Source organism: Accipiter gentilis, chromosome 26 (assembly GCF_929443795.1).
Source record: "Accipiter gentilis chromosome 26, bAccGen1.1, whole genome shotgun sequence".
Classification (NCBI taxonomy): Eukaryota; Metazoa; Chordata; class Aves; order Accipitriformes; family Accipitridae; genus Astur; species Astur gentilis.
In genome coordinates this window covers 768,400-793,705 of record NC_064905.1, presented here as the reverse complement: position 1 = coordinate 793,705, position 25,306 = coordinate 768,400, and the positions used below count along the sequence as shown (strand labels likewise).

Here is a 25,306-nt window from a genome sequence, read left to right as displayed (position 1 = left end):
TCCCCAGGGCCTCTTCTCCAGAAGGAACCCAGGCCAAAGAAAAGGATTCGTAAGGGTTTAACTATTGACTCCTCAGCCCTTCTTCCAGACCATAAATGTCCCAGTTAGACTTCACAGAGGGTAAAACAGAGCATAATGCAGTAGTTTATACATAATAACAAAAATGTTAAATTTTTTTATATTAATAATATAAGTTGGTTGAAGTTAGGAGGGATGGATGGGCCATCACACTTACTAAGGTTTGCCAACATTTCTTACACAGGCCCATCTCCTAACCGCATTTAACTTCCTGTTTTCTGGTTGCATATAGCTGTGCCAAGCTTTAGCTATTGGACTGGCTTGGGTGGGGTGTCTGGTTCCTACTGGAGTTTTTGGATGGATGGCAGGGAGGTGGGGAATTTCAGCCCGCAGACTTTGGCTGGTTTTAAAATTGGACTTGAAAAAGCCACATTATTCATCTTATGTTAAGAAAAGGCCAGCAAAGCTTTGCTGGAAAGGTTCCTCCAAAGATTTGAGCATTGGCTCTGTGTTGCATGTCTGTATTATGCATTCACTATGGGAAAGTCAAAATTTGTCCCATGTTAGGTTTTCAGTATTACTTGAGATTACAGTGTGGTCATGCTCAGAGAGTCCTGGTAGTTTTGCAGGTAAACTCCTTAAAGATGCTGCATTGGTTTGGCCCTGCTGGTGGTGCATGGGAAGACCAAGTGCCTGGGACTGATTTTCTGTCCTGGATTTGGTAGGATGGAGATTTGCAAGTCTTTCCTCTTCATTTGGGATGGCAGAAGAACAAGCTAGAGGAGGCTTGGCCCACATGTGTGAACCTGAGGACTGTCCCAGAGGCTAGTTTTGACCTCCTGTCGTGGTTTCAGCCCAACCAGTAACAAAGCACCATGCAGCTGCTCGCTCACTCCCCCCGCCCCCGGTGGGATGAGGAGAAAATATAAAGGCAGGCTCATGGGTCGGGACAAGGACAGGGAGGGTTCACTCCCCACTTACGGTCACGGGCAAAAGACAGGCTCAGCTTGGGGAAGAAACAAAATCAATTTAATTGACTATCAATCAAATCAAACCAAGGATACTGACAAGTAAAACCCAACCTGAGAACAGCTTCCCCCTCGCCCTCCCGCCTTCCCGCCTCACCCTGTTCTCTCCCCCCAGGGGAATCGGGGACAGGGGCTGGGGTCGGTTCCTCACCCCTTGTCTCTGCCGCTCCTTCCTCCTTAGGGGGAGGAGGACTCCACGCTCGGCCCTTGCTCCGCCATGGGGTCCGTCCCTCCTGCGGGAGACAGCCCTTCCCCAACTTCTCCAGCATGGGTCCTTCCCGTGGGCTGCAGTTCCTCACAGACTCCTCCAGCGCGGGTCCCTTCCACAGACAGGGTGCAGTCCTTCCGTCACAGACTGCTCCAGCGCGGGAGCCGCAGCCATTTTGGGGGACATCTGCTCCCCCGCTCCCCTCCACGGGCTGGGGAGGACAGCCTGCCGCCTCCCCGCGGGCTGCGGGGGCATCCCCTCCTCCCCCGCTCCTCCTCCTTCCCTGACCTCGGGATCCGCAGAGGGGTTCCTCTCACGTCCCACTCCCCCGACTCCCTCACGGGGCGTTCCCCTTCGGAAATCTCTTCTCCCAGAGGCGCTACCGCCGTCGCTGAGGGGCTCGGCCTGGGCCAGAGGCGGGGCCGGCTTCGAGCTGGGGGAGCTTCGAGCAGCTTCTCCCAGGAGCCGGCCCTGCGGACCCTCCCCTGCTACCAAAACCCCGCCACAAAAACCCGAAACACCTCCCTTGGGAGGGTCAGCTCCTGCGGGTGGGATTCTGGGCCAAAGGAGGCTGATGTACCCGTGTCCCAGGAAGTCTAGGCTGGCCTTTCTCTTGTCAGGGAGAGGCAGGCTGGCTGAGAGAGGCCAAAGGCCCAGGAGGGCAAGCCCAAGAGAGGGTTTAAGCAGATCCTTTCACAGAGTCTTGACACAGATATCTGCTGCCAAGCTCCTCCATGGGCTCTCTCCAGCCATTGGAAAGTAGCTGGCACATCTAGGGCCTGATCTACCCAGCCTGAGGTAGACTCTAACAGCACATAGGCAATGGTGCCCTGTTGTCTCCTCAACTCTATAGCAAGCCTGGCCTGCTAGCTCAGGCAGTTGTCTGTAGATGACACCATCTGTGGTGACCAGACATGCTCCTCCAGCCCGGGGTCGCCTCGTGGAGAGGCGTCCCCGCCTCTGCCAGTCTGCATTGTACAATACACTCTGCAAGGGAAATGTCATTACATCAATGGTTTTGATAGTTCAGATTTGCTTACAATTGGCTCAAAGACCTCTAACCTGGCTCTTGGTTTGTTGGTGGGCCTGGGAAGGACTGTTGGGGGGGCATTCATCTGTAACACAGGTGTCTCCGTCTGTGGATCTGGTGGGTGAAACTGGACATTCAGTGGGCTCATCATCAAGTTTCTTCTGAAACCTGCAATCACACAGTCCCTTTGCTCTGCTTTAATTGGTCAGGGGGGACTTGATAAAGAAAGAAGTCAGAAGCCCTTTCTAAGGATTACTTTACACTTGGCTGATGCACTGCTATGGTTGAAAACCAGGGAGGACCAGACTGTGCAGAGGGAAGACCATTTGCAGTGCTCTGCAAAGAACAGGCCATGGGGTGGGTCTGGGAAACAGTCTGATATGGAGCAGCGGCAGGGTAGCAGGAGATCAGTGGGGTTGTCCTCTCTGGCCTGGGTCTCACTTTCTCTGATCCCTTGTTACAGGCAGGGATCGTGCAGGGATCGGATACGCCTGGCTGTGCCTAGTACAATAGGTGTGGCGATGCTGCACACTCTGTGACAGCGGGGGATGCACACGGATGCATGTGGACAAGAGGTAAAACTGCCAGCATTGCCTCGAGGAGCGACCTGCCCCATCTCATGACTGCGGCATGTGCAGCCCTCAAGGAGTGTTTCTCCCCAAACCCATCCCATGCAGGGCTCTGAACTCCCCATCCCACCGTATCTCCCAGCTCTGGGGAGCAGAACATGGAGAGCAGGCCAGATCCTGGGTCCAGGATTGCCTGGGCTGTGGGACTGGAGCAAACTCAGCTGAGGATTGGGGTTCCCCTCAGGGTCTGTCCTGCTCATCTGGCAGCTCAGCACGTACCCCTGTGGATCTGCCCATACCCAGGCCATAGAGGGGTGTTTGGGATAGAATCCCACCTCTCCCTTGCTCCTTGCCCAGATCCAGAGCAATCAGCAGCAGGGAGGAGGCTGCTGACATCTCCACAGGGTGAAGGGTTGTAAAAGCAGAGGCAGCTACAGACCGGCACCTCTTGTTACCAAGAGCTAGTAGAACCCTGTACTAGCCAAGCAGTTAGTGATTTTACTGCTCATGAGAGCTGCAGCTCAGCAAGTCAGAGCACCCAGAGCCCATTGCTGACCTCTGGGCAACCTCATGGCTTCTCAGAAGTGATGTATAACTCCTGGTTTACAGAGAGGGAAGCTGAGGCAGGGAGTTTAAATGATCTGCTTGAGATGCAAGTTAGGAACAGAATTAGGGGGAAAACTCAGGGGTCCCATCTGCCAGCTGTAATTGATTAGCCATGCTTCCTGTCCAGGTGAAGACAGATACTGTTTTAAAACAAAATCAGCTGTTATCATGGCTCAGCCTGAATGCCATACAGAAACTTCTGCTTCCAGAAGAGATCATTTTTGGTGGCACTTGGTTACAGCTACAGGCATTACAATAGAGAAAAACTTGCATGGCACTGTGGGGCTACAGCCTGTGGCTAAGGATGGTGCTTGTAAGACTTGCGAACTTTGCATGTTCACCAATAAGGTGCCTTTTTATCAAAAAGCTACTTGTCTCATTTGGTGCAATACGGAATCCTTCCCTTGCCCTACAGAGAAAACACCCCAGGGTATATTCAATAAGGACACTTTTGCCAGTCTTAGCTGGCAGCTTATGACACCCTTCAGCAGTACTTGTGTGTCGGGAAAAGAGGAGTGTTACTCTGGCAGGCAAGAAGCTCTGCATAAACACAAAGTCAGCAGGGAAAATCACACAGGTTGGCACATCCCAGCTGCTTAGAAGTGTTAAAAAAAAAAAAAATAAAAAAAATCACACCTATCTCCTCTTTCCCCTATTTCTCCTATTTCTGGCCAGCAGGGAATACTTGGGAATAGCACCCTGGTAGCCAGCCTGGGAAAAGCAGCTGTGCTATGTTCCTGTCCCCAGCCCTGGGCAGCTACCTGCCACAGCTGGGACACCAAGAGCCTGTGTGGTATGGGTCCCCTGTGCTTGAGGCTGGGGCTGACTGGGGGTTATGAGAGCAGCAGGAGAAGGCGGGTGCCTGGGCCCCTGATGGCTCAAGACCACAACGGCAGATTTTCCTCTCCAGATCTCACTGTGCTGAGTAACAAGCACTAGTCTTTGCAAAAGCAGCAAAACCCAGTATGGTCCTTCCTTGCTTTTACAATGAGGGGTTGAGAGGGGTGGGGGGCATTTTCCTGTGCTCTGCTTCAAACTGCTGCCCTACTGAGCTGCTAACAACAAGCCCATGCCTTTCTGACAGCCCTCGCGGGCACTCGTGACGTGATTCTTTTCCGTTGTAGGTAGTACTGAGCCTGAGCTGAGCGCGGGGAGGGAGCCCGTAAGCGCTGGGACAAGCGGAATATGAGCGAGAACAGCCACTTTCCATGGTCTGCCGCAGATTGCTGTGAGCTGCATTCCTCGGGCTCGAAGCCGGCCGTGCTGGCCTGCAGTGATGGGGACGAGCAGCTCAGCCAGCCTCCGGAGTCTGCCAGCGGGAGAGCCAGCCCACGGGTTGATGCTCAGCCCTCCCAAGGAGTGGAGGGGGAGCGCGGGGGCCAGGGGGATGAACATCTGGAAGCAACGACAGAGCCGGGCGAGAGGCAGGGTGAGCGGGGACCAGAGACGGGTGCCACCAGTGAGAGCAGCCGTGAGGATGGGCCGGCACTGGCAAACGGCGTGGATGCAGAGCTGATCGTGGGGCGGGAACAGACGCCGCTGCAGCAGCGGGACGGTGGTGTGCCCAGCCGAAGCAGTACAGATTCGGGGGAGAGGGGCTCCCCAAGCCAGGAGATACCTAACGAGGCCCTCAGCAAGGAGCGGTGGCACAGTGTTCTGGGATCCTCAGAAGCTCTAAGTGCTGACGAGCCAGAAGAGCAGCTCGGGTGAGTGTGAAGCCTTTGTAACGTCGGCTTAGTGCTGGTTTACATGTGTTGTTTTTCAAGCCTCCTTGGTTCGAGTTACTCTGCTCCGTGTGTAACTCATCAGTTTAAAAAGCTGCAGCTGCTCACATGGCTGACTGTGGCTTTTCACTCTTTTTCTCTCTGGGCTTCTCACACTGCTCTTCCCTGTTACAAATGCAGAAAAGCTGTGATTAGAGCCAGTGTCTTCCCACAGAGTCACTAAAGTGAAGGAGAAGCTTTAGGGATCTCAAGAGTGCTGGGTGCTGGTTGTGCTTACTTTGGGGGTGTCCTACATGCAAGTTGGAGATTCAGCTCAGCACTTATGGCAGAGTTACCAGAGATAATTTAGGACAAGTCGAACAGCCTGGGGATGACGGACAGCTGGGCTTGTCTGGGAGACTGGTACGCCCTGGAAGACCTTGGCAGTATGGCTTGCTCTAGCAGTCCTTGGGCTAGCAGGTTACAGCTTTGTATCCATGCCATTAGTAAGAGAGGGCAAGGCACTGAGCTTTGCTCCCTGCTGCACCTGTGGCAGGTGTTACCAGTGCCTGGGTGGCACAGGGATAGCAGTGTGAGTTGAGATATGAGCGTCATCCTATTTTCAAGTTCCTGAGGCAAACCAGCATGTGTGCAATGCCTCTCAGTCTCTGTGTGCTCTGTACTGGCAGCCTGACTTCACAGGATAACCCTCCAGGCTGGGGAATGCTCACACCGGTGCAGTGTCCACAGCTGATTTCATGCCTCTGCAACTGCCTAGACCTCCCTGGGGTTCTGCAGGTTGAGGGCTGAGGGGAAATGACTGGTCACTGGGATGAGGCGGGGTGCTTCCTATGCCATTCCTGTGGGAGAAGTACGGATGCTTCCCTTTGCCACCAGAAATCATCTGAGGGTCTGTATTGTAGCCACCCAGGGTTGATGGCTGCTGTGAATTTTATGGCCCTGCCTACATACCTACCCCAGCACAGGAGAGATGCTGCAAGCAGGAGGGGGCTGGAGAAGAGCAGCAGAGGTTGTCACAGAGGAGTGTGGCCTTCTTAAGAGCAGAACGTATGAAAGGGACAGGGTGGCCAAGAGGGGCCTGTGAATCACCTCCTAGTTTTAGTCCAGTGCAGGCTTCAGGCTGCACCGTTTGTTCAGAGCGCTGTCTGGAGCGTAGGCAGGAGTGTCAGCAGAGCTGGGAAGCCACACAGCATGTGGGCTGACAACAGGCGTCCCTAATTCATTGCGTCTCTAGTGTTGAACAGGCTCCCCTATAAAAAGCTGGTGGTTTTTTTTACCCAAGGCCCCCAGCAAGAAGGAGCAGCACTGTTTCAACATGCACTATTGAAAGTATCAAAGAGGAAGAGTGTCCAGCACAGGCTGCTGATGTCCAGAGAGCTAGAAGAGTCTACCCGCAGGTAGGTCCCACAAGCCCTGTAAGCTATGCAGTCAGGTCTTGGATGTCTGCAAGTCTCTCAGGTTGCAAGGGAATCATATTTGCTTGGTATGTGGCTCCCTGGCAGGGATTGTGAGTTCAACAGGAATCTAAGGGTAGTCAGTGAATGCTGCTACAATCACTGAAAGTGCAATTATTTTAAGGTACTAGGGCATGAATGGGGAGAAGTGGCAGGCTGAGGATTTGGAGATGATGCAACCTGACTGGGCTCTGCATGCACAGCTCATGATCTTATGCTCTAAACATATTCACTCGGATAGCAAATAAGCCTTTTGGGAAGCTGAATGCACAAGGAACAAGTCACACACTATATTCAAAGGTAGAAGGGCAGTTAGAAAACTTCAGGGACACAGCTGAACTCTGGGAAACCACTTATTGCCTAGGGATTGGGTTAGCTCACTGTGTTTGAGCTCCTTAATACTTTGACCACCTATCTTTAGACTAAACGGCAGAAACGTGGCTAGGACAAACACAGCATGGAGCTGGTTCTTTTCTGACCATAGCTGACTCTCTGGCTCTCCTAGATCAGTGTGGGTCAGGAGTAACAAACCTGACAGATGGACCAAGGCACTGGGAAGTCACTGTCATCCTGCATCATCTCTGAGTTTCCCCAGTTCTTTCTTTACTCCCATTCGGTATGTTGCTGTTTCTGTTATGACCCATTCTAGATATAGGAGAACTTGGGGTTTCTCTGTCTCTGGCCTAATGTTTTACCGATGAGTAGTCAACTATTCATTCCTGGGGAACAAATCACTTGTCATTATCCGCCTGCTGGTTCTCATATGATGCACTTTGTCCCTGGATCTTAAAATACTTTACAAGAAGGGGTTGAGTCTTGCTCTTCCCACTGAACCAATGGAGAATTAAAGGGGAAAAAGTAATCCAAAGTCATCGACTCCATAGTGGAGCTGGAGAAAGAAACCATGATTGCCCCGCTAAAGGTAGGTTAGTGTGTCTATGCAGGAAGTGTTTGTTAAAAAGGTCAAGGAAATAAAACAAAAGCTTTAGTGCTTGTGCTGCAGTTTGTATTAACTGAATCCCTTTTACCTCCTTTCTAGTTTATCCCTTGGCATCCATTGCCATGCCAATATACCATTTGTCAAAGCCATCATTTTCCTATCATTGTGGCTATATTGCCTAGAGGTCTTTCACCTTCCCAGAAGCCCCCAGCATTAGCCTTGCTGATCTCAGGGAGGTTGCAGCTCTGCAGTCAAACTGAGAGCTTCACCAGTGAATGATATTCTCTGCTTTCAGCCCCATGAACTCATGCAAAAAGGTCAAACTTTTTAACAGAGGAATCCCCACCTTTGGCTTGTAGATGCACTTAGTACCTGCAGGTTTGGGACTGCTGCCTTTGCCCACACGTTTTCTCCCATGGCAACATACAGCCATCAGGCAATTCAAATTCCATTAAATAAAGTTTCAGAAAAAGTTTGCAGAAAGTCTGCAGTGCATAGGCAAGAAAATCCTGATTTTCATCCTGTCCTTCTCTGACAGGACTCCCCACTCCACTAACACAGCAAACTAGGTTGTACTTTATTACAATTAATTAACCAGTGAGAAGAAATGTAAACAACTCAGTGCATAAGAATCCAGTATGGTTCAGCTGCAATAATAACCAAGTGCATTGCTCTGCATGCCTCGCCGTAAGCAATAAAACAGCATTTCAGACACGACTGGGAAAAGCAGCACAGGCAATTGGATACAGTGTTACTTCAATACGCTTACAAAACCTTGTGATTACAATGCAAATAAATATACAGCTCCTTATTTAAGTGATTGCTTTCCCTGCTGTGTAATAAGTATGCAACACTTCTCTGTGGGGAGGTATGTTCATTCACATGAGCAAGGTCTTTCACTGTCTCCCACCTTAGCCTGGCTTTGAATTAGGTGCAGATGGTGCTCCTAGGCTGGTGTAAGCTGTAGAAAGTCTCTTTGTCCTCTGTCTTCTCTGGGACCACGCAAGGAGAGATGTGATTTGCCTGACTTATTGGTGCCCACTGACCCATCCAGGACCACGGCTCCTGCCCCAGTCCCTGCGTTCTGTCTCATGCAGTCTTTGTTGGGGCATTTGTAGGGACACAGACTTTCTCACTTTGTTGCCTACTGTATGACTTTGGGCTCAAGGAATAAGAAAAGGGCTGGAAAATACAAGCCCTGTGGTATGAACAGTTAATGGAAATGATTCTGTTCAGTGGGGTGAGAGAGTGGGAGCTGTCTGCCTTGGGATTATGGCAATGTGGAACCTGCTAAGTAATATCCAGGAGGTGCAGGGCTTGATGCCCAGGAGCACCCAAGGGAATACCTACAGGCACAGCTGCAGTGTACAACATCCCTGGAAACACATGCTGAGCACCAAACCTCATGGGGATGCCCTCCTGCATGGGTGCTCCCGCACAGACATGCTGGTGATGGGAGTGAAGGGATACAGGCCAAGGAGTGGTGTGATGACCTGGGGAAACCACAAAGACCCAGGGTTTTTCTTTGGTGTGGGGAAGACACAGACCCTCTGTAGGGGAGGGGATGTGGAAGTTCACTGGGGATGAGGTATGTTGCAAGAAGTTTGGCAATGGGATGAGCTGCCAAGGCAGGTCCATAATTCCCACTGCTGGGTGTAATTAAGGCTGTAAAGTCCTTTCTGTCACAAGGGGAAGTTTTTAAAGTTCGTCCTGCTTTTTGGAAGGAGATCTTTTCTGTACACAAAGTCATGGCCAGGCTATGTGTATCTGTCATTGCAGTCTTCCCTTCTTACACTGGTTTTGTCTTAGTTGTCCACTCTATCTCCTCTTACGCTATGACTGTCTTTGGTTGTTGTGGATTCTTGGGGTGAGAAGATCCCTGTTGGCAGAGTACGTCCTATCCTGCAGGCTTGGGTCTTTAAACACACTGGCTGTAGCAAACAAGGGTGATAACTTTGAGGACTTCCCTATATGAAGGGATGCCAGGTCCCATTTTACTCCCTGGAATTAGTGTTCATGTGAATGCTGAGTTCTTGCTGCCTATGCTAATGAGGGTGTTGGAGGACTACAGGTCCGTGTAAGGATCACCACTCGGGCATGGTCTATCCCGTGCTGCCCATGAGAACTGGCTGCTCCACAAAAATGATGATGATGGTTCCCAGATGGGTGTATTATTATCGGTGGCAAGATGTGCATTCCCTAGCCCTTAGGGACACTGTGTGCTGAAATGGTCAGCCATCTTCCACCCTGCCTGAGGCATTTTGAAGGGCTAGGGTTTCCAGGAATGGATGACACTCGATCAGTATATCTGGGCCAGTAAATTCAGGGCCTTACTAACCTGCTCTCTGCTCAAGAGGCACCCTTCCCTCCTTGCTATTTGCTCAGCTGTGCAGTGGAAATACAGGCAAATCCCTCCTGCCTTGAGAGAAGGAAGTATGCTGGGGAGTGAAAAATAGAGAAAGCCTTGATGCTGTGCGGGCACGTTCAGCAATAGTTAAAACATCCGTACATTATCAACACTGCTTTAGTCACAAATCCAAACCACACCACCATATGTGCTGCTACGGAGAAAGTTAACTCGTCACAGGCAGAGGAAAAGCAGCTTACTGTTCCCCTAGCTTTCACCTGTATCACGGCATGAAATGTCTGGTTCTGACAAAGCAAATGACACCAGCGTCTTCTGAAAGTGGGGAGGCAGGTTTCACCTGAGAAACCCGGGGTATTTCAGGCAGGTCCTTGCAGCCTGGTCTATTCCAGGAGGGCCTGAGCCCTCCCAGCTCTCCAGGGCTCCCAGCACAGCGAGCGTTGCTAGATTTGACTCAGATTAATTCTCCCAGTGTGGGTTCATATTGAGATGTACACTGGAATGAAATGCCCCTGCATTCAAAGCCAGAGTGTTGATTGCTGAGGGTCATCCATGCTTACTTGGAAGCTAGGCTTGTAGGTTCATGCATTTCACAGTCTGTAATGCTGTGCCTGAATCCCACAGGCTAGCTGTAAAGCAGCATGGAGCCTCCCCTGCCTGGATGTGTGTCCATCACCTTTTACATCCCTCTCAGTGGAGAGAAAACTATTTGTAAGGTGCCTTGCACTTCTAGGGTGCCTCATCTAAGAAAAAAAGCTTAAGTTACAGCATATGAATTGCTCCCTAAGAGCTTCTGGTTTTTTCTCTGCTATAAAAGGGATCAAGGACCTTTGCTGCCAACATCGAAATTTAGATGAAATAGCCTCGATCTTAAGGATTTTCATGCTTTTGAAGTAACCATAATTGGAGCACTTGAAGGGAGAGATAACTTGCAGATTAAATCCATTCTGGTAGTGGATCCAGTAGCAGGTGTCAGGTGCAAACGTCTCCAGTTCAGAGGTCTGGCTTTTTACTGGGGCATGACCAAGTTAAGTGTTGGGTAGGCCCCTGGGATTGCTCATCATAAAACTCTGCCTTTTTCAGCTCTAGAGGCTTGTTAAAAAAATTGGGAACCAAGCAGGTTATACCACAGAAAAGTCCCAAGGGCCTATAATCACAGCATCCATTTCTGCCTCTTCTCTTGCTGCCTAGCTCCAAGTGGAACAGTGCAAGCAATTACCTTGACAGTATTTTCTACATTTCCCCTTTTGGTCCAGGTTTGCTTCTGGAGATGCCAAGCTGAACTGCAGTGAGGATGACAAGGAACATTTTCAATTCAAAGACATCAGGGATGGGTTCAGCTCAACCTTTGAGAAGATAGTTGAGTCTGACCTTATGAAGGGTACATACTACAGCAGCTTGGACTCTTTGGATGTCCTCTCTCTCACAGACGAGACAGACAGCTGTGTCAGTTTTGAGGCCCCACTTACCCCATTGATCCAGCAAAGGGTCAAAGAAAGCCCAGAGCTCTTGGAGCAGAAACTGGTAGCCCAGCAGAGAGAAGCCCTTCACCACATGGCTGCTGATAAGCAAGAGCAAGCAGCAGCAAAGCCAGTAGAGGGGGATTTTGGAAGCCCTCTCAGGCACTCAATTACCAGCAGCAGGTCGGAGAACGTGCTGAGCCGATTGTCCTTGAAGAGTATCCCAAATGGGTTCCATGTGGAAGGGTCAGAGGAAGATGCCACCAAGATCATTAACTCCATCAGGTAAGACAAGTTGGGAATTCCTTGGGCAAGGGCTCCTTGTCTTATGGGGTGCCAGTCCAGGAGCAAGCTCAGAGGACGTGATAGAGATGGAGCTGCTTTTTTCGCCCTTGTGCTTCCTCTCATGTGCTGTCGTGGCAGAGAGGCCAAATGCCAACAGGAAAAACCTTCCTACCTGTAGATTAGGACTGCAGCTGGCGACCAAGGTCTCATGGCATTAAACCAGCCAGTCCCCAGTGGGCCTGTGTCTGAGTCCTCCCTGTTCTCAAACCCAGGACCCCAAACTGCAGGTGAGCTGCAGCGTCCTGTAGGAGCCCTGCGAGCCCAAGAAAAGCCAAGGTTCAGCACTTTGGGTTCACATTTGCTCTGGAGGGCACCACTGTTCATCTGGCTGCTCACAAATCCTGTCAGCAGGCAAAGCTGTGGGTCTTCTGGGTAGACCACTGCCTTATCTGCCTGATATCTGCAAAAGCCCTTGGCAGGTTGAAGGCAGTCAGGCACACTCTCAAATGTGCTCTGAAGCACAGGGAAACCTCAAGGTTTCACTTAGGACTGGGTGCCCCTGTAGACACGTAACCAAAAGTCCTTCTACAGGCAGTGAGATCAGCAGAGACTTCGTCCTCTGGACCAGCTCAGACCCAAAACATCATCCCTGGGAGGCAGCAGCTCATCTGCAGGGCACTTCCTTGCATGAGGAAGCCAGGTGATGAGCAACCAGGTCATGGGGGAGCTGGAGCGAAGCCATATGTCCAGCCAGCTATCAGGTCTTTAGTGAGTCACAGTGGCCAAAAATGTGTGCATAGGTGCCATAACTGGCCTTGAGCAAGAAAATAAAGGGACACAGCTCCACCTATATGGTGCCAGTGGGGCTGCTCAGCATGTTGTCTGTGGGAACAGCTGGCCATGACACCAGCAGGCAGCTGGGAGAGGAGCAGCCCACCAGTGACAGCAGGTTTGGTGCCAGTCCCATTGGCACAATTTGTACAAGTGCAGTTTCTCATCCTTGGCAAATAATCTGAACTGAAAAGCATACCATCTATCTCCCAAGATTTCCTGAATGTCCACAGCTCTGAAACAGCTTGGTATCACTTTCCTTACCAGTGGAGAGAGAGGAAGCCTGGAAGGGTGTTGGGACTGCTGCTTGCTTTGAACAGATATGTCCTCATTTCTCAGGGAGAAGTCACCTTTTCTTCAGTCATTTTCTACAAAATTGTACTGTTTCATTTGACCTGAAATGAAAGAGGGTTTGTCCAATGCCCAGTTCACAAATGTATTGTTTTTTCATATTTTTTGGTTGGAACAAGAAGAAATCAAACTGTAGCATTTTCTGTGTGTTTCGTCAAGTCAAATTGCTGCTCCTTGAATTATTTCTTGTTTCTATATAGTGATGCCAGCTTGAAAGACGCACTGTCAGACTCTGACTCTGACATGGGCAGCATGGAGCAGCTTGACCAGGGCAGCACAGACACCTTGGCGAATGGCTGCAGGGCGGATAGTGAGGCTGCCAAGAGGCTGGCCAAGCGCCTCTACAACCTCGAAGGGTTCAAGCGCTGCGATGTGGCACGCCAGCTTGGGAAAAAGTAAGTGGGCTTTGGGTTGCAGCCAACCCTGCAGGGGGATTGACTGAGATGGCAGCATTGAGCATGGCCAGCAGAAACACAGCTGTGTTGGGGAGGGTCTGGGGGAGCACTGGTTGTGCTAGGAGGACAGGACAAAGGCAGGAAGGGACAAGCCTGCTGTTACAAGGGCTTGCTGGGTGGAGTCATGACTGTTGGAGATCCTTCCAGTTGAAACTGGTCCAAGCCCGATGCCCTTGCAATCTGAATCCTACAAGTTGTCTGTGTATATTGGGCATCAACTGCCACAAGCTGCTGCCCGCCAGATCCAAGAGCTTCCTGCGTTTGATAAGGGCCCAGGAAGACCCCCCCTAAATCAGCCCCCAGGCTGAAGGGTTTGGGATCCAGACCTGGATCTGCACTGGGGTCCCTGCCAGTTCCCAGGTTTTTCATGTCTGCACCCCAAAATCTTCTTGCTGCAGTGCCTCCTAGACCCAGTCTGTATAGATGGCGTGAAGGGTTTGATGGAGAGCCAGATACACACTAGAGGTCCAAGCACCTCAGCTGGTAGTTTTGCCTGCATAAGGCAGAAGAGAAATAAAAAGTGCTTATTCAAAAGTGGGAGAGTTACAGAGATTTCTAAGAGACAGAGGAACAGTAATGAGTGTAGCAGTAACAGATAATTTTAGGATGCCAGTGGGTGTGAGGATACCAATCTCCATCATCCTTCTCCTGGATCAGATATAACCTGTGTTGCTGGGAGGGGTTTATGTCCTTGAAATGTCTCACTCCTGTCCAGATCATCAGAACACAACTCCCTCAGCAAATACCCAAACTTTCAGTACCAAGGATCGTCTGTGACTCCCAGCTTAGTCCTGCGACAGAAGGAGCCCACGAATGATCTCCTAGAGGCTCTTTGTATCACCTGGCAGCATCCCCATTCTTCTTTTTTTTTGCTGTGGTTCTTGTAGCAGGTGCACTGTTGGTTTCTGCTGCCTCAGGTCTAACATCCTTCTTCTTTCTTGCAAATTTGCTATGACAACTCACTGAGTGGGGGAAGTTTCAAGCAATAGGTCTCTGGGGGTACCTCTGAGTGTGTCCCTTTGCTAGTTCCTGCAGTCCTCACTCACACCTGCAATCCTTACACCTTGGAAAGCTGTTTGGTGACCCACCTTTGGGAATTGACACAGCCTTTAAAAGAAAACTTTTGTTTTGATCATCTGCATTTTTGACATCTGAATGATTTCCTAGCACAAGACCTGAATAGAGCTGCAGGCTCTTGGACCAAGCAGGTGGATTTGCAGAGCAGAAAAGGAAGAAGGATGAGGATAGGTGTGTTTTAAGTTGGTCTTGCCCACTTAAGACAATCTAAGACCAACCTACAGTGGTGGGAGCAGGGTAAGTTTAAGTGATGCTTTCAGGCCAGATCCATGTAGGAGGTGGGCTAGCTAGGGGGGTTGTGAAAAAAGTAGAAACTAATTTTAAAGCTTTTTAGCTCATTTTAACCTCTTTTTTTTTTCTTTGTGAGCACTGAAAAATTTCTCAGAAAACCCCCCAAACCAAACCAAAACCATTCATCATTATCAAATAAGTAGTGTCACCCCATCTGTCAACTAAGCAGCACACAGCCACTTGCTTACTCCTCCCCCCCCTCCCCCCCCCCCGATGGGATGGGGAAGAGAATAAAAAAAAAAAGTAAAACACATGGGTTGAGATAAGAACAGTTTAATAATTGAAATAAAATACAATAATGACAACAACAACAACAATAATAATAATAAGAGTAATGAAAAGGAAGACAACAAAAAGAGAAGGAAATAAAACCCAAGAAAAAACAGTGATGCACAGTGCAATTGCTCACCGCTCGCTGACCAATGCCCAACCAGTCCCCGATCAGCGACCAACCCCTCCCAGCCAACTCCTCCCAGTTTATACACTGAACATGACGTCCTATGGTATAGAATATCCCTTTGGCTAGTTTGGGTCAGCTGTCCTGGACATGCTCCCTCCCAGCTTCTTGTGCACCAGCTCACTTGCAGAGCATGGGAAAATGAAAAATCCTTGACTTAGGATAAGCACTACTTAGCAACAACTAAAGCATCAACTATTATTCTCATTATTCTCATACTAAATCCAAAATACAGCACTGTACCAGCTACTAAGAAGAAAATTAACTCTGTCCCAACTGAAACCAGGACAAGTAGAAAAGACTTGATGAACAAGGAAATGCAGGTTGGATATCTCCAAATACTTTCTTTCCAGCTGACACAATTCTGTGAAATTAACCTCAAATCCAGAAATTACCTTTGTCTCTCTGAAGAGCATGTGTTTTGACAACTGAACTCTCCATGGAAGATTCTTGTTCCTGGACTGGTCTGTGGCATTGTCTCAGCTCCGTCACTACCCATCGTCGCACGTCTCTTGCTGGCTGGAGGTTAAACTGTCTCAGCTGCCAGACCATGAAGATGGTAGTGCTGGGCGCTTCCTTGCAGGATTTCCCAAGATTCCACTGTGCTTACAAAACCACGCAGGCAGCAACGGAGCAGGGAACAGAGCACAGCTTCAGCACCGCAGTGCACTGGGAACTGGGGGGTCTGTCAGAGTCCCATGGGCAGTATGACATGGGCACACAGCCTATTTTCCTCCCCTGGAGATTAGGTGAATTTTCTTTAGCCAAACTTCTTAAGGACAATCTTTTTTCACCCAGGTGACTGTGGTGCAAAAAGTATCCTGGACAATACAGGCTTGGTTCTGTAGGACAGTGTGATTCAGGCTGTAAAACAACACATATCTGTCCACGTCCAGCCATGCAGGAATGAAACTGAGCGAAAAGGCCAGGGCTTTTGTGTTACCCCCAGGGTGGCTTGTGACCCAGCAGGTCACTAAGCATTCTTGGTGCCTGGACCTTCCCAAACCAGGCAGAGGGAGGAAGTGTCAAGCTGGGGTGTAGGATGAAAGAAGGTCTGAGGAGGCTGGCTGTGTGGCAAGGCCACCAGCCAGAGGATGCCAGACATGTCCCCATGGGAAATACCTTGTTGTTCTTGTGCGGATGTCTCTGTCATGTTTGAGCTGCATGGTGGAATTGTCACCTGTTCCTGCAGGAGGTGCTGGGACTGGCACAGAGAGAGAGGAGGCCAATTCTTGAATGAGAAAACCAGAGCAAACACCTAAGTCCACCTTAGTGTAGGCCATGATCTTGCCCTGGCCGGTGTTGGAGTTCTGTGTCCCAGGTGTGCCTGGGGCATGTTCACTGGCTCTGGAGCTCAGAGAGAAGGGTCCCATCAATGTCACTAAGCCCCTGGCTAGACATAGGAGTTTGTTGCTTCCTGGGGGCCAGCTGCCTTCAGGTGTCCTGCAACACTGTCTGGTTCCCTCGGCAGAGCTGGCAGTCCCTGCCTGGACCTTTTCCAAGCAGAGAGGGACCAAATGAGGCACACAGGAAGGTGTGATGGGCATCCAGGCTGGGGACTGTTGGCAGCACAACAGCTGGTACAGACAACTTGTCCTGGGGGTCGCTAATTCCCTATGGACTCCTGGCCTTCAGCAAGACCCAGTGAGCTGAGGGACAGGCAGCAAGGCCTGCCTGCCTTTCAGGGCTGCCCTGATGGGAGAGCGAGGTGAAGGGGAGCTCCCACCCACCTTTATCCTGCCTGACTATAGATCTAGTTAGGAATGTAAATTAGGGTGTAGCTCCCAGTGTAGGCCATGGAGACATCACAAGAACAATTCAGTCCACCCAAGATTTGTGCTGGGTTATAGACATGCCAAGTCCTTTGGATTTAGGGAGCCTTGGGGAAGGACAGTTCTTCAAGCCCAGCTTGAGGTTAAATGTGGGGAGTCAGACACTGTTCTCCCCTGTTGATTGCTGTAGTGCTCCAGTACATGGCAGTTGTTGCTGTGTGCCCAGAGCCCAAGCAGGTTCCCAGGACACCTGGTAAACAGGTGCTCAGACAGAAGGAATCAGACCTTTTCTTCTGAGAGGCTACATCTGCACCTATGAGGTAGGACCTGACCTGTGGAAGGGAGAGTGCTGGCTAATTCCCAGCACTGGCATGGGCAATGCATGAGGTCTTCTGCAGACTTAGAGCTGAGAGGATCCCAGAGGAGGCCTGGGGCTTGCTTGGTTCTGCTTGTTCTTTGGCACAGGGGTGAAGATGTGGTGACATCTCCTTTCACAAACATGTGGTCATCTTCTGCATCTCATATCACCTTGCTGTGAAGTTCCAGGACAAATGGAGAAGTCTCCCTGGGAAGCTGTCAGCAATCTGCATTCCAGTTATTGTGGCACTGCTTCAGACAGACTAACCTGGGGGGCCATGGGCCCATGAGGACATGGTCTGTATCAGAGCTAGCAATCCCAGATGATAAGATTGTTTTATGAGTGTGAGGCCTTGTGGCTTCATGTGGCTTTGAAACAGTCTCCTGCACAAACTCCAGCACCAATACTTATGTCCTGCCCCTCAAAACTCAGCCTGGACCTCTTCCCTGGAGCTGTCATGCTGCTCTGCCTGATCCTGATGTGTGTTGTGCTTCTGGACAGCATCCATGCCAGAGGCTTTACAGAATCCACCTCACAGCAGAAGATGAAACAATGCTGTAGGAAAGACAATGAGTTGTGCTTGTAACATGTCCCGGCATGAAACTGGATGTGCAATGCTTAGCAATATGCTTTTCATTTTGTGGGGAGAAGGAAAAGAAAGGAATTGTATATGGCAAAGGCTGAGCATATTGAGATCATCTCCCATTTCTTGCCAGCATTCATTGATTACTCTTGGACTTCCACTACCTGATTTGTATAGATAGAGGAACTTAACAGCGCCCATTCTGGCTTTAAAGGAACATGTCTGCAAGTGTTCTTCAAAAACGTGGCAGGGGAATGGTTTCTGGAGAAGCATTCAGGGATGAGCAGGGCCAAAAGCTCCTCTGAGCTCTCCTGCTCCAGTTCCCAGTGGCATCCCTCTGACGTGAGCAAGGTGCTGTGGTGAGAGGGTGGTATGGGAGCCAACCTGGAGTGGAGAGCAGGAATATTGCAGTAGGAGGAGGGGACACGTCCAGCAATGGGAGAGGAATAGGTAAGAGAGAGGGTGCTGGATGAGCACAGGACATCCTTATGGCCTCCTTCTTCTGGCTGTTTTGGGAGGAGGCTTTCCCTGGCCAGCAGCACAGCAGAGGGATTCAGTGGGGGCAGGCATCTCTCTCAGGTGTCTAGGGCTGGCAGCTGCAGTGCTAGGCTGTGGGCATGTTAGGGCCCTTTGGAGGTTTGTCCAGCAGCATTTCAAGTTAGGATTAAGTCCCCTTGGGTCTGGGGTTACGTCTGCAGTGTCTTGCTGGGAGTTGGGCTGGCCAGGAGGCAGCAGTCTACTGTTCCTCTTGTAGACAGTGTCTTCTTCCCTGATTAAAGGGCTGACTACTCCCTCTTTAATTACAGTAACGAATTTAGCAAGTTGGTAGCAGAGGAGTATCTCAGCTTCTTTGACTTCACTGGCCTGACCCTTGACAAAGCACTCAGGTGAGCTGGTCTCTGGCACTCCCGCGTAGGGCCTGGGCTGAACAGAGCGGAGCAGCGCGGTGGGTTTCTCCTCCAGACTTCCGGATGCCATGGGAAGCTGTCCGTGTGATAGGAGCAGGGACTGGGGGGAGCTCCAGGTTGTCATTTAATCTTTGCTTTGGTGTCATGTTTGGCACAAGGTACTGCCACCAAAAGTGGGCTTCAACAGGAGAGCCCACAACCTGCTTCCCCATGGTGGAGAGCAGCTTTTCCAGGAATCCCATCCCATACAAATTCAGAGCAAGTGGGAGCAACTTCTTCCCTTGGGATGGACAACCCATCCTGGTGCCATCAAGCCAGAGGTGGGTCAGATCTCAGCTGACAGCATGTTTCCCCACACAGCTCAGAGCTGGCTCCATAGACACCCTTTGCATTGCACCTGCAGGGGCCCAGGGGTGCACAGGCTGGGGGGAGGACAAAGGCCTTCCTAGCTGCTCTGAGGACCCCCTTTCCATCTCCCTCCTTAGCATGGATGCTGCCCAGCAGATTGATCCATGACATCTTTAAGTATCACTTTCTCTTTGCAGGACATTTTTGAAAGCATTCCCTCTGATGGGAGAGACGCAGGAGCGGGAGCGGGTGCTGATTCATTTCTCCCGGCGATACTGCCAGTGCAACCCAGAAGAGAGCACGTCCGAAGGTACCGCTTGCTTTCCCTGGCTCTAGTGTCCATTGTGCACTCACAGTGCATGTGTGTCACAGAGCCTGAGTGTAAAACCAACCATCCACAGCCGGGCCTGAATAGCACCCGCTGGGCAGGCAAGGCTGAGCTTCTCCCTTTCTTAGGGATGCTGCCCTGCTGATTATCCTTGCCCTAGCAGGGACTGGGGACACAGGTGGTGAATGGTTCTCAAGCAAATTACAGCAGTTGTAGCTTGCAAAGTGGTTGCTGACAGTGGGCAAATGAGTGGCTGGTGCTAGCTCAGCCCAAGACCTTGTCCATTGAATGGAAGAATACATTTCCGTGCAGATGGAGGAATGCTATTGCCTTGCCATGCACAGGAGTTGTGTTCATTGCATTGTTCATTGCAGAACAATTCGTTGCATCTGCAGCAGAAAAAAAGCACAGCTGGGTAAAATTCTGGGCTCACTTAAGTTGCAGATTTTGTTAGCTACTTTCAGGCTCCCCCCCCCCCCCCCCCTTTTTTTTTTTTTTTTTTGTTAGATATAGTTTCTAGTTTTATAGTTTTAAATGGGAGAGGTCATTCCTGGTACATGTGTGCATACGCACACATCCAGACATGAGCGTGCCCACGTTCGCACTTACATGAATGCCTCTACATGCCTGCTTACAGGCATCTGGAAATGCCCCTTTGGGTGGAAATCAGTCTGCTGACCTGCTCTCAGCTGGCACCATGGCAGTGCCAGTTATTCCTCCACCCCCTTCTGCATGCAGTATGCCAGTTGTGCTTGAGAGCTCCTGCTTGTCCCCATCTTGCAGGCTTCCCAAAGAGCAGCAGTACCTAGTGTTACATGAACCTTCCAGTCCCTCTGCCAAGCTAACTGGGCACACACTGTTCTCAGAACAGAATGACCTCTTTTCTTTTATCAGTGGTATCCCAATAAAACATACGTTTAGGTTTCATTTCCCTTTGTTTGTATGATGTTCTCACCCACTGATCCAAAGACAACCTTCCCTGGGAAGGGTCTTTCACATGAAGACATTAAGCTGCAGGCTGAATTTTCAGCAGCAGTCCCCAGCTGAAATATCCTAAATACCAAGTCCTGACCCCTCTTCAACACTTCCCCCTGGAAGTGATCCCCAATTCTACTGCATCCATCTCCCACCCCTACAGACAAGGGCCTTGGGTCCCTTTCTCCCCTTCTGGTCCCCAGGTGCCTACCACCCACTGTGGGGGGGTGGATGTATGCACACACCAACTTGAGCACAGGCTGAGCTGGAGCACAGGGGGTCAGACCTCTGACTCCAGCCCCACACCCTTCAGCACAAGGGCAGTAACTAGTCCAACAAAACACAAGCTTTGCTGTGTGGCAACGTGGGTTACAAAGCTGCTGATGGAGCCATGCTACGGCAACTGTTCAGAAGAGAAATTAGATCCCAGTTCTGAACACTCTGCAAGAAAGGTGCCTGCTAATGCAAACACGAATGAAGCCAGAAAGTTAAACTCTTCCATAACTGCATGGCCCTCAGTGGAGATGTCAATGCTGCCAGTAGGACCTGTTTTGAAAATATTATACTCCTAAACAGTACAAAACTATTAAGAATAAGGAAAATGGGATCTGAAACATATTACTGCTGCTGCTGCTGTCATGACCTATTCATTAACATTTAGGGCCACAGCATTGCCTGTGATGGTGGCAGCACATTTCACAAGGCTGGGCAGGACCACTTTCTGCAGTCCAAATATAAACTGAATGAGTCCCAAGCAGGACAGAGCTGTGCTCAGTACTGGAATTGAATGAGGCTTGAAAAATACAATTGTAATCCAAGTACCACTTGAAGCTGATGCAATGGAGGGAAGAAAAGTGGCTCCTTCAGGTCACATCTTTTGCAGATACTTCAAAAGCATGCACTAGGTACATGGTAATTTGAGAAAGTTATTGCAAGCTTTTTCTTCAGGAAGCAGTTCTTTCTTGTTGCATCCAGCCTAAACTCACAAAGGATGTTCCACCAAGATGAAATCTGAGCCACTGTGTATTATCTAGATTTCTAAAGAAACACCTCTGGCTGTGATGGTCTATTGGCATAGAGGCATGATAGAGTCAAGGCAGTTTTGTCTGGAGATGATCAGGCAGCTGAGAAGGTCTTACAGCCCGCTAAGACATTTCAGCGCGTTAGTACATGCTGATTCAATAGCTCCTCCACTGATGGAGACATGGCTGTTGCAACACTGAGAGTCACTTCACTTGCATGATGGGATGCTGCAAATGAGGGTGGCAGGAGCTCTGATTTGCTGACCACTGAGTGAGGTGGTTGGTTTTTTCTCCCAGAGAGTGGTGTCCTGGACACATTATTAGTGCTTTCCTGTACTGAAGAAGCCCAGGCATAGAAGAACAATATAGTTGTGTTGTGACACCGTGTGAGCAGAGAGAAAAAGTGAATGCAACTGAGCTAAGCAACAGGGAGAGAATAGCAAGTTTTGGGACACCAGCTCCACCTTGGGGCCATGTGGAACATGATTTACCTGACCAAAGTGATACAGTAGGGCCAGGTGAAGATGTCAGCCCAGAACCTCCCACAGAAACTCAAAAATACACACTGGGAAGGCATGTTGTCCTAAGCCCAAAGCTGCTTCTTGTGAAAGTGAAGGAAGCATCTTTCTTAGGAAGTGATTCTCTCTTGAAGGGGGATGTCCATCACACTATGTCCCCAGAACTGTCAGCCCTCATAGAGAAATACGTGATGTTCCCATGAGAAACCCTTCCTTCCTCAGACCATGGTTCTTCCAGGAAAGGGATAAGCTCATGTGCTGAGTTGCCTTCATCCTGGGCTTGTGTGTTTGACTGCCTTTATCTGGCAGTGTTTAGAGCTTGGCCTTGAGCATGGGGTGTTCAGGTCTCATCACTATTCCACACAAATGGTGCCTTTGTTTAGTGGCAGCCTGGGATGGGGACAGGCCACGTCTGGCTCTCTGTGGCTGCACATCTACCCACACAAGAAAAGGCCAGTGCCACTTCCCCAGCCAGGCCTGGGGTAAGTCACAGCCTGACCTTAGGGCACCAATTCATAGAGCAGGGTGCACAAGGGAAATAAGCCAGGAGCATCATGTCATGTCTTACTTGGTCTGTGGAGCAGCCCATCTCTGTGAGCACACAAACTCATGCCAAGAGCAGGGCCAAAGACCAAGGCTGTAGTATTTCTGACCCTGCCTCCTCCCTGGTGCTCTCTAGCCCTTTTGTGAGGTCCTTGGCAAGGACCAGTTGATGTGCCAGACTGCATTTACATCTCACTGTTGTGAGGTGGTATGTGGCAGCGGGTCTCTTGAGCTTGAACAGTTTCAGGATACAGCATGGTTTTGAAATAACAGCAAGCCACCAGGATACATGGTAAAGAAGAGGGTGCTGTACTGTCTCAAATGGAAGGAAAACTTCATGTGAGTTTTGTTAAGTCAAAAAGCCAAAAACGCTGCACTAATTTTTAGTAGTATTTGTTGAACAACTCAAGCTTACAGGCTGCCTGGGAATGATGGCTAAAGACCTCAGGACAAACCCCTGAGGTGACTGTGATCAACTAGGGGCAAACTAGCTCTGTTTGCCAGGGTCTCTGCCCCATTCTACAACGGCATTGGCACAAAACAGATACGGAGGAAGACTCAGCAGAAAGTCTGGTCTCTAGAAAGCCATTGACAAAACTGCTTTAAAGTCAATTTCCTGGTGATCTTTTCAGAAAAAGATAAAGTTTGACAGAAAAGAGGATATCTTTTTTTTAAAACTATCTTATGAAGTTGAAGGAGACAGGTATTCTTTAAGGTCCTCAGACATAGCAACTAGCCTGGGTTTTGCAATGGGTGGGCTGCCAAGACAGCAAACACCAAAACTGCATGGGAAGGGGAGTAATCATATCCATCCAACTTGTGTGTTTCAGATGGGATTCATACGCTCACCTGCGCCCTGATGCTGCTAAACACAGACCTTCACGGCCATGTAAGTAGTACTTGGAGAGGCATCCTTCCTTTTTTCCTTCCCAGTATAGAGGTCTGTCCCCTTATGCGGGATGTGTTGCTGGAAAATTGAGCTAGGATGGCAGACAGTACTCTGACCAGCTCCAGGGGGAATTTTGGGTGCCAGGCCCAGACCTGGGGACAGTCCTCTTAGTGTCTCACTCCCACACTCAAGCCAAAGGCATATCTCCTGCTGACATCAGTTATCTTGTACAGGCACAGGCAATGCAGCTTTCTTCCCAGGACCAGTTGCATGCATCAGCCCTGTCCCAGGTCTTCATCGCCAGTCTCTGTGGGGCTGGCAAACAGCAGCAGCAATTGTGTTGCTATTTCTTGCGGTGCAGACACCTGAGGCTTCTCTCATCCCAAAAACTGCTGCAAGGGAGTCAGTACTTTCATGCAGGTCTAGATTTGATCTTTCTTTCCCAAAACATGAACAGCTGTTCTTTTTCCTCAAGGTGTAACAGAAAGCCACTAGAGAGTTTCATATCAGAGAGGCCTCTGGACAAAGAGCTGGGTGAGCAGAGCTCAGTGCCCAAAGGTGTGGTTGGAAAACAAGCAGAGGCTGTAAGAAGATCTATCACCACCTTTTAGAGGCTCTTTCAGGCAGCATAAGTTGGATTTGTTCCTAAAAGTGTACAGGGCAGAGCAGAGTGGGAGGGAAAATAACTGCAGAGGGGAGATGGGACTGGCCATAGGGGCCAGCACTGGGACACTGTGCACCCTTGGAGACCCCTGTTATAGCATACATCTGGGAGAGGGTATGGGGGTATGGCTTGTTATAGCAGCCTGTGCATGTGAAACCTACACACCCTTTTTCTGCCCCACAAGCCCGTGATTTCCAAGCTGTATGATCGGAGTTCTCTTCTGCCTCCAGCTGGTATCAATTCGTTGTGCATCTGCAGAGGCTTGCCCTGATTTTCTCTTCATTAGCCTGTTAATGAGAGGACAGTAGGCCATAACCTAGCTCTTTTTTGGCATACTGGTTTATAATCACCTTTGAAAGGAGCCTTTTTCTGTGGGGGTGGGAAGAGGACATTACATGAGTGCTCTTCACTTTTGACAGCAAAGATGCAAAGGCCACCAGCTTCACTGGTGCAATCCTGACAGTCCTCCTGGGAGACCGTCCCCATCATTAGGGCACAGATACTGCCTTCATGACTGGCAAGGTTTGAACACAGCAGTCAGTGAAGGGAATTACTGGTCTCTGCAAGACCATCCTTTCCGGACATGTGCTGTAGCCTGCACCAAGCTGGCTACAGCTGCCATGGCCTCATCCTTTGAGGAACAGGCAGCCTGTGACCAGTGTTACACTGGCCACTGGGTCCATTCCCACCCACATGGCTGCCAGTAACATGTCTAGGCAAAGTGTCTCTGCACGCGGTGGGATAGCAATGGGGCTGGCTTCTGGGAGGGTCTCACAAAGCATTCATCCTTCCACCGAAATGGTTGGAGCCAAGGAAATATTTTCATCAAAGCATTTCCTGCAACAGCAAAAGCAGCATTATGGCAGAAGGCAAACTATGCAACTTCACTCCAAAGTAATCTTACTATTTTGTCTAGGTTTCTTTAATTTAAAAAAAATCCTAAATATGTCTCTGGGAAGATAAAAATTATTGAAAAGGCCAAAAAAACCCCTAAACCTCACCATTTCTATTTTTCATTGACAAGCTGGCTAAGAAGCTTGATAAGAAAAAATGATCTCATGCTATCTAGGCAAAGAAATAATAGCTTTCTTTTGACCAGGTGTAGAAATGCCCAAGCTTTTCTTTGAAAAATCTTCTCTTTATTTTTCCACATGTGTAACATTAATTTCTTCTTCTCCTTCTCCTCCTTTTTTTTTTTTTTATTTCCTTCTGCTCCTGGAACCTCTCTTTCTGCTCTTTAACCCTTTAC

The 25,306-nt window shown here is 49.7% G+C and overlaps 1 protein-coding gene across 5 annotated transcripts in view; it reads left to right on the top strand.

Moving 5' to 3' along the window:
- Window positions 1-25,306, top strand: part of PSD2 (pleckstrin and Sec7 domain containing 2) — an 86,820-nt gene that overhangs the window by 36,600 nt on the left and 24,914 nt on the right. For 2 of the 5 annotated variants that reach the window (XM_049829675.1, XM_049829676.1), the window contains exons 2-7: window positions 4,584-5,165; window positions 11,199-11,687; window positions 13,070-13,264; window positions 18,669-18,749; window positions 19,316-19,428; window positions 23,335-23,395. In XM_049829675.1, the coding sequence (XP_049685632.1) occupies window positions 4,645-5,165; window positions 11,199-11,687; window positions 13,070-13,264; window positions 18,669-18,749; window positions 19,316-19,428; window positions 23,335-23,395 (1,460 nt within the window). In that variant the 5' untranslated portion in view covers window positions 4,584-4,644. Of the gene's footprint in view, window positions 1-2,747; window positions 2,860-4,583; window positions 5,166-11,198; window positions 11,688-13,069; window positions 13,265-18,668; window positions 18,750-19,315; window positions 19,429-23,334; window positions 23,396-25,306 lie in introns of all 5 variants that reach the window. The other 3 variants (XM_049829674.1, XM_049829677.1, XM_049829679.1) reach the window with 3 other exon arrangements.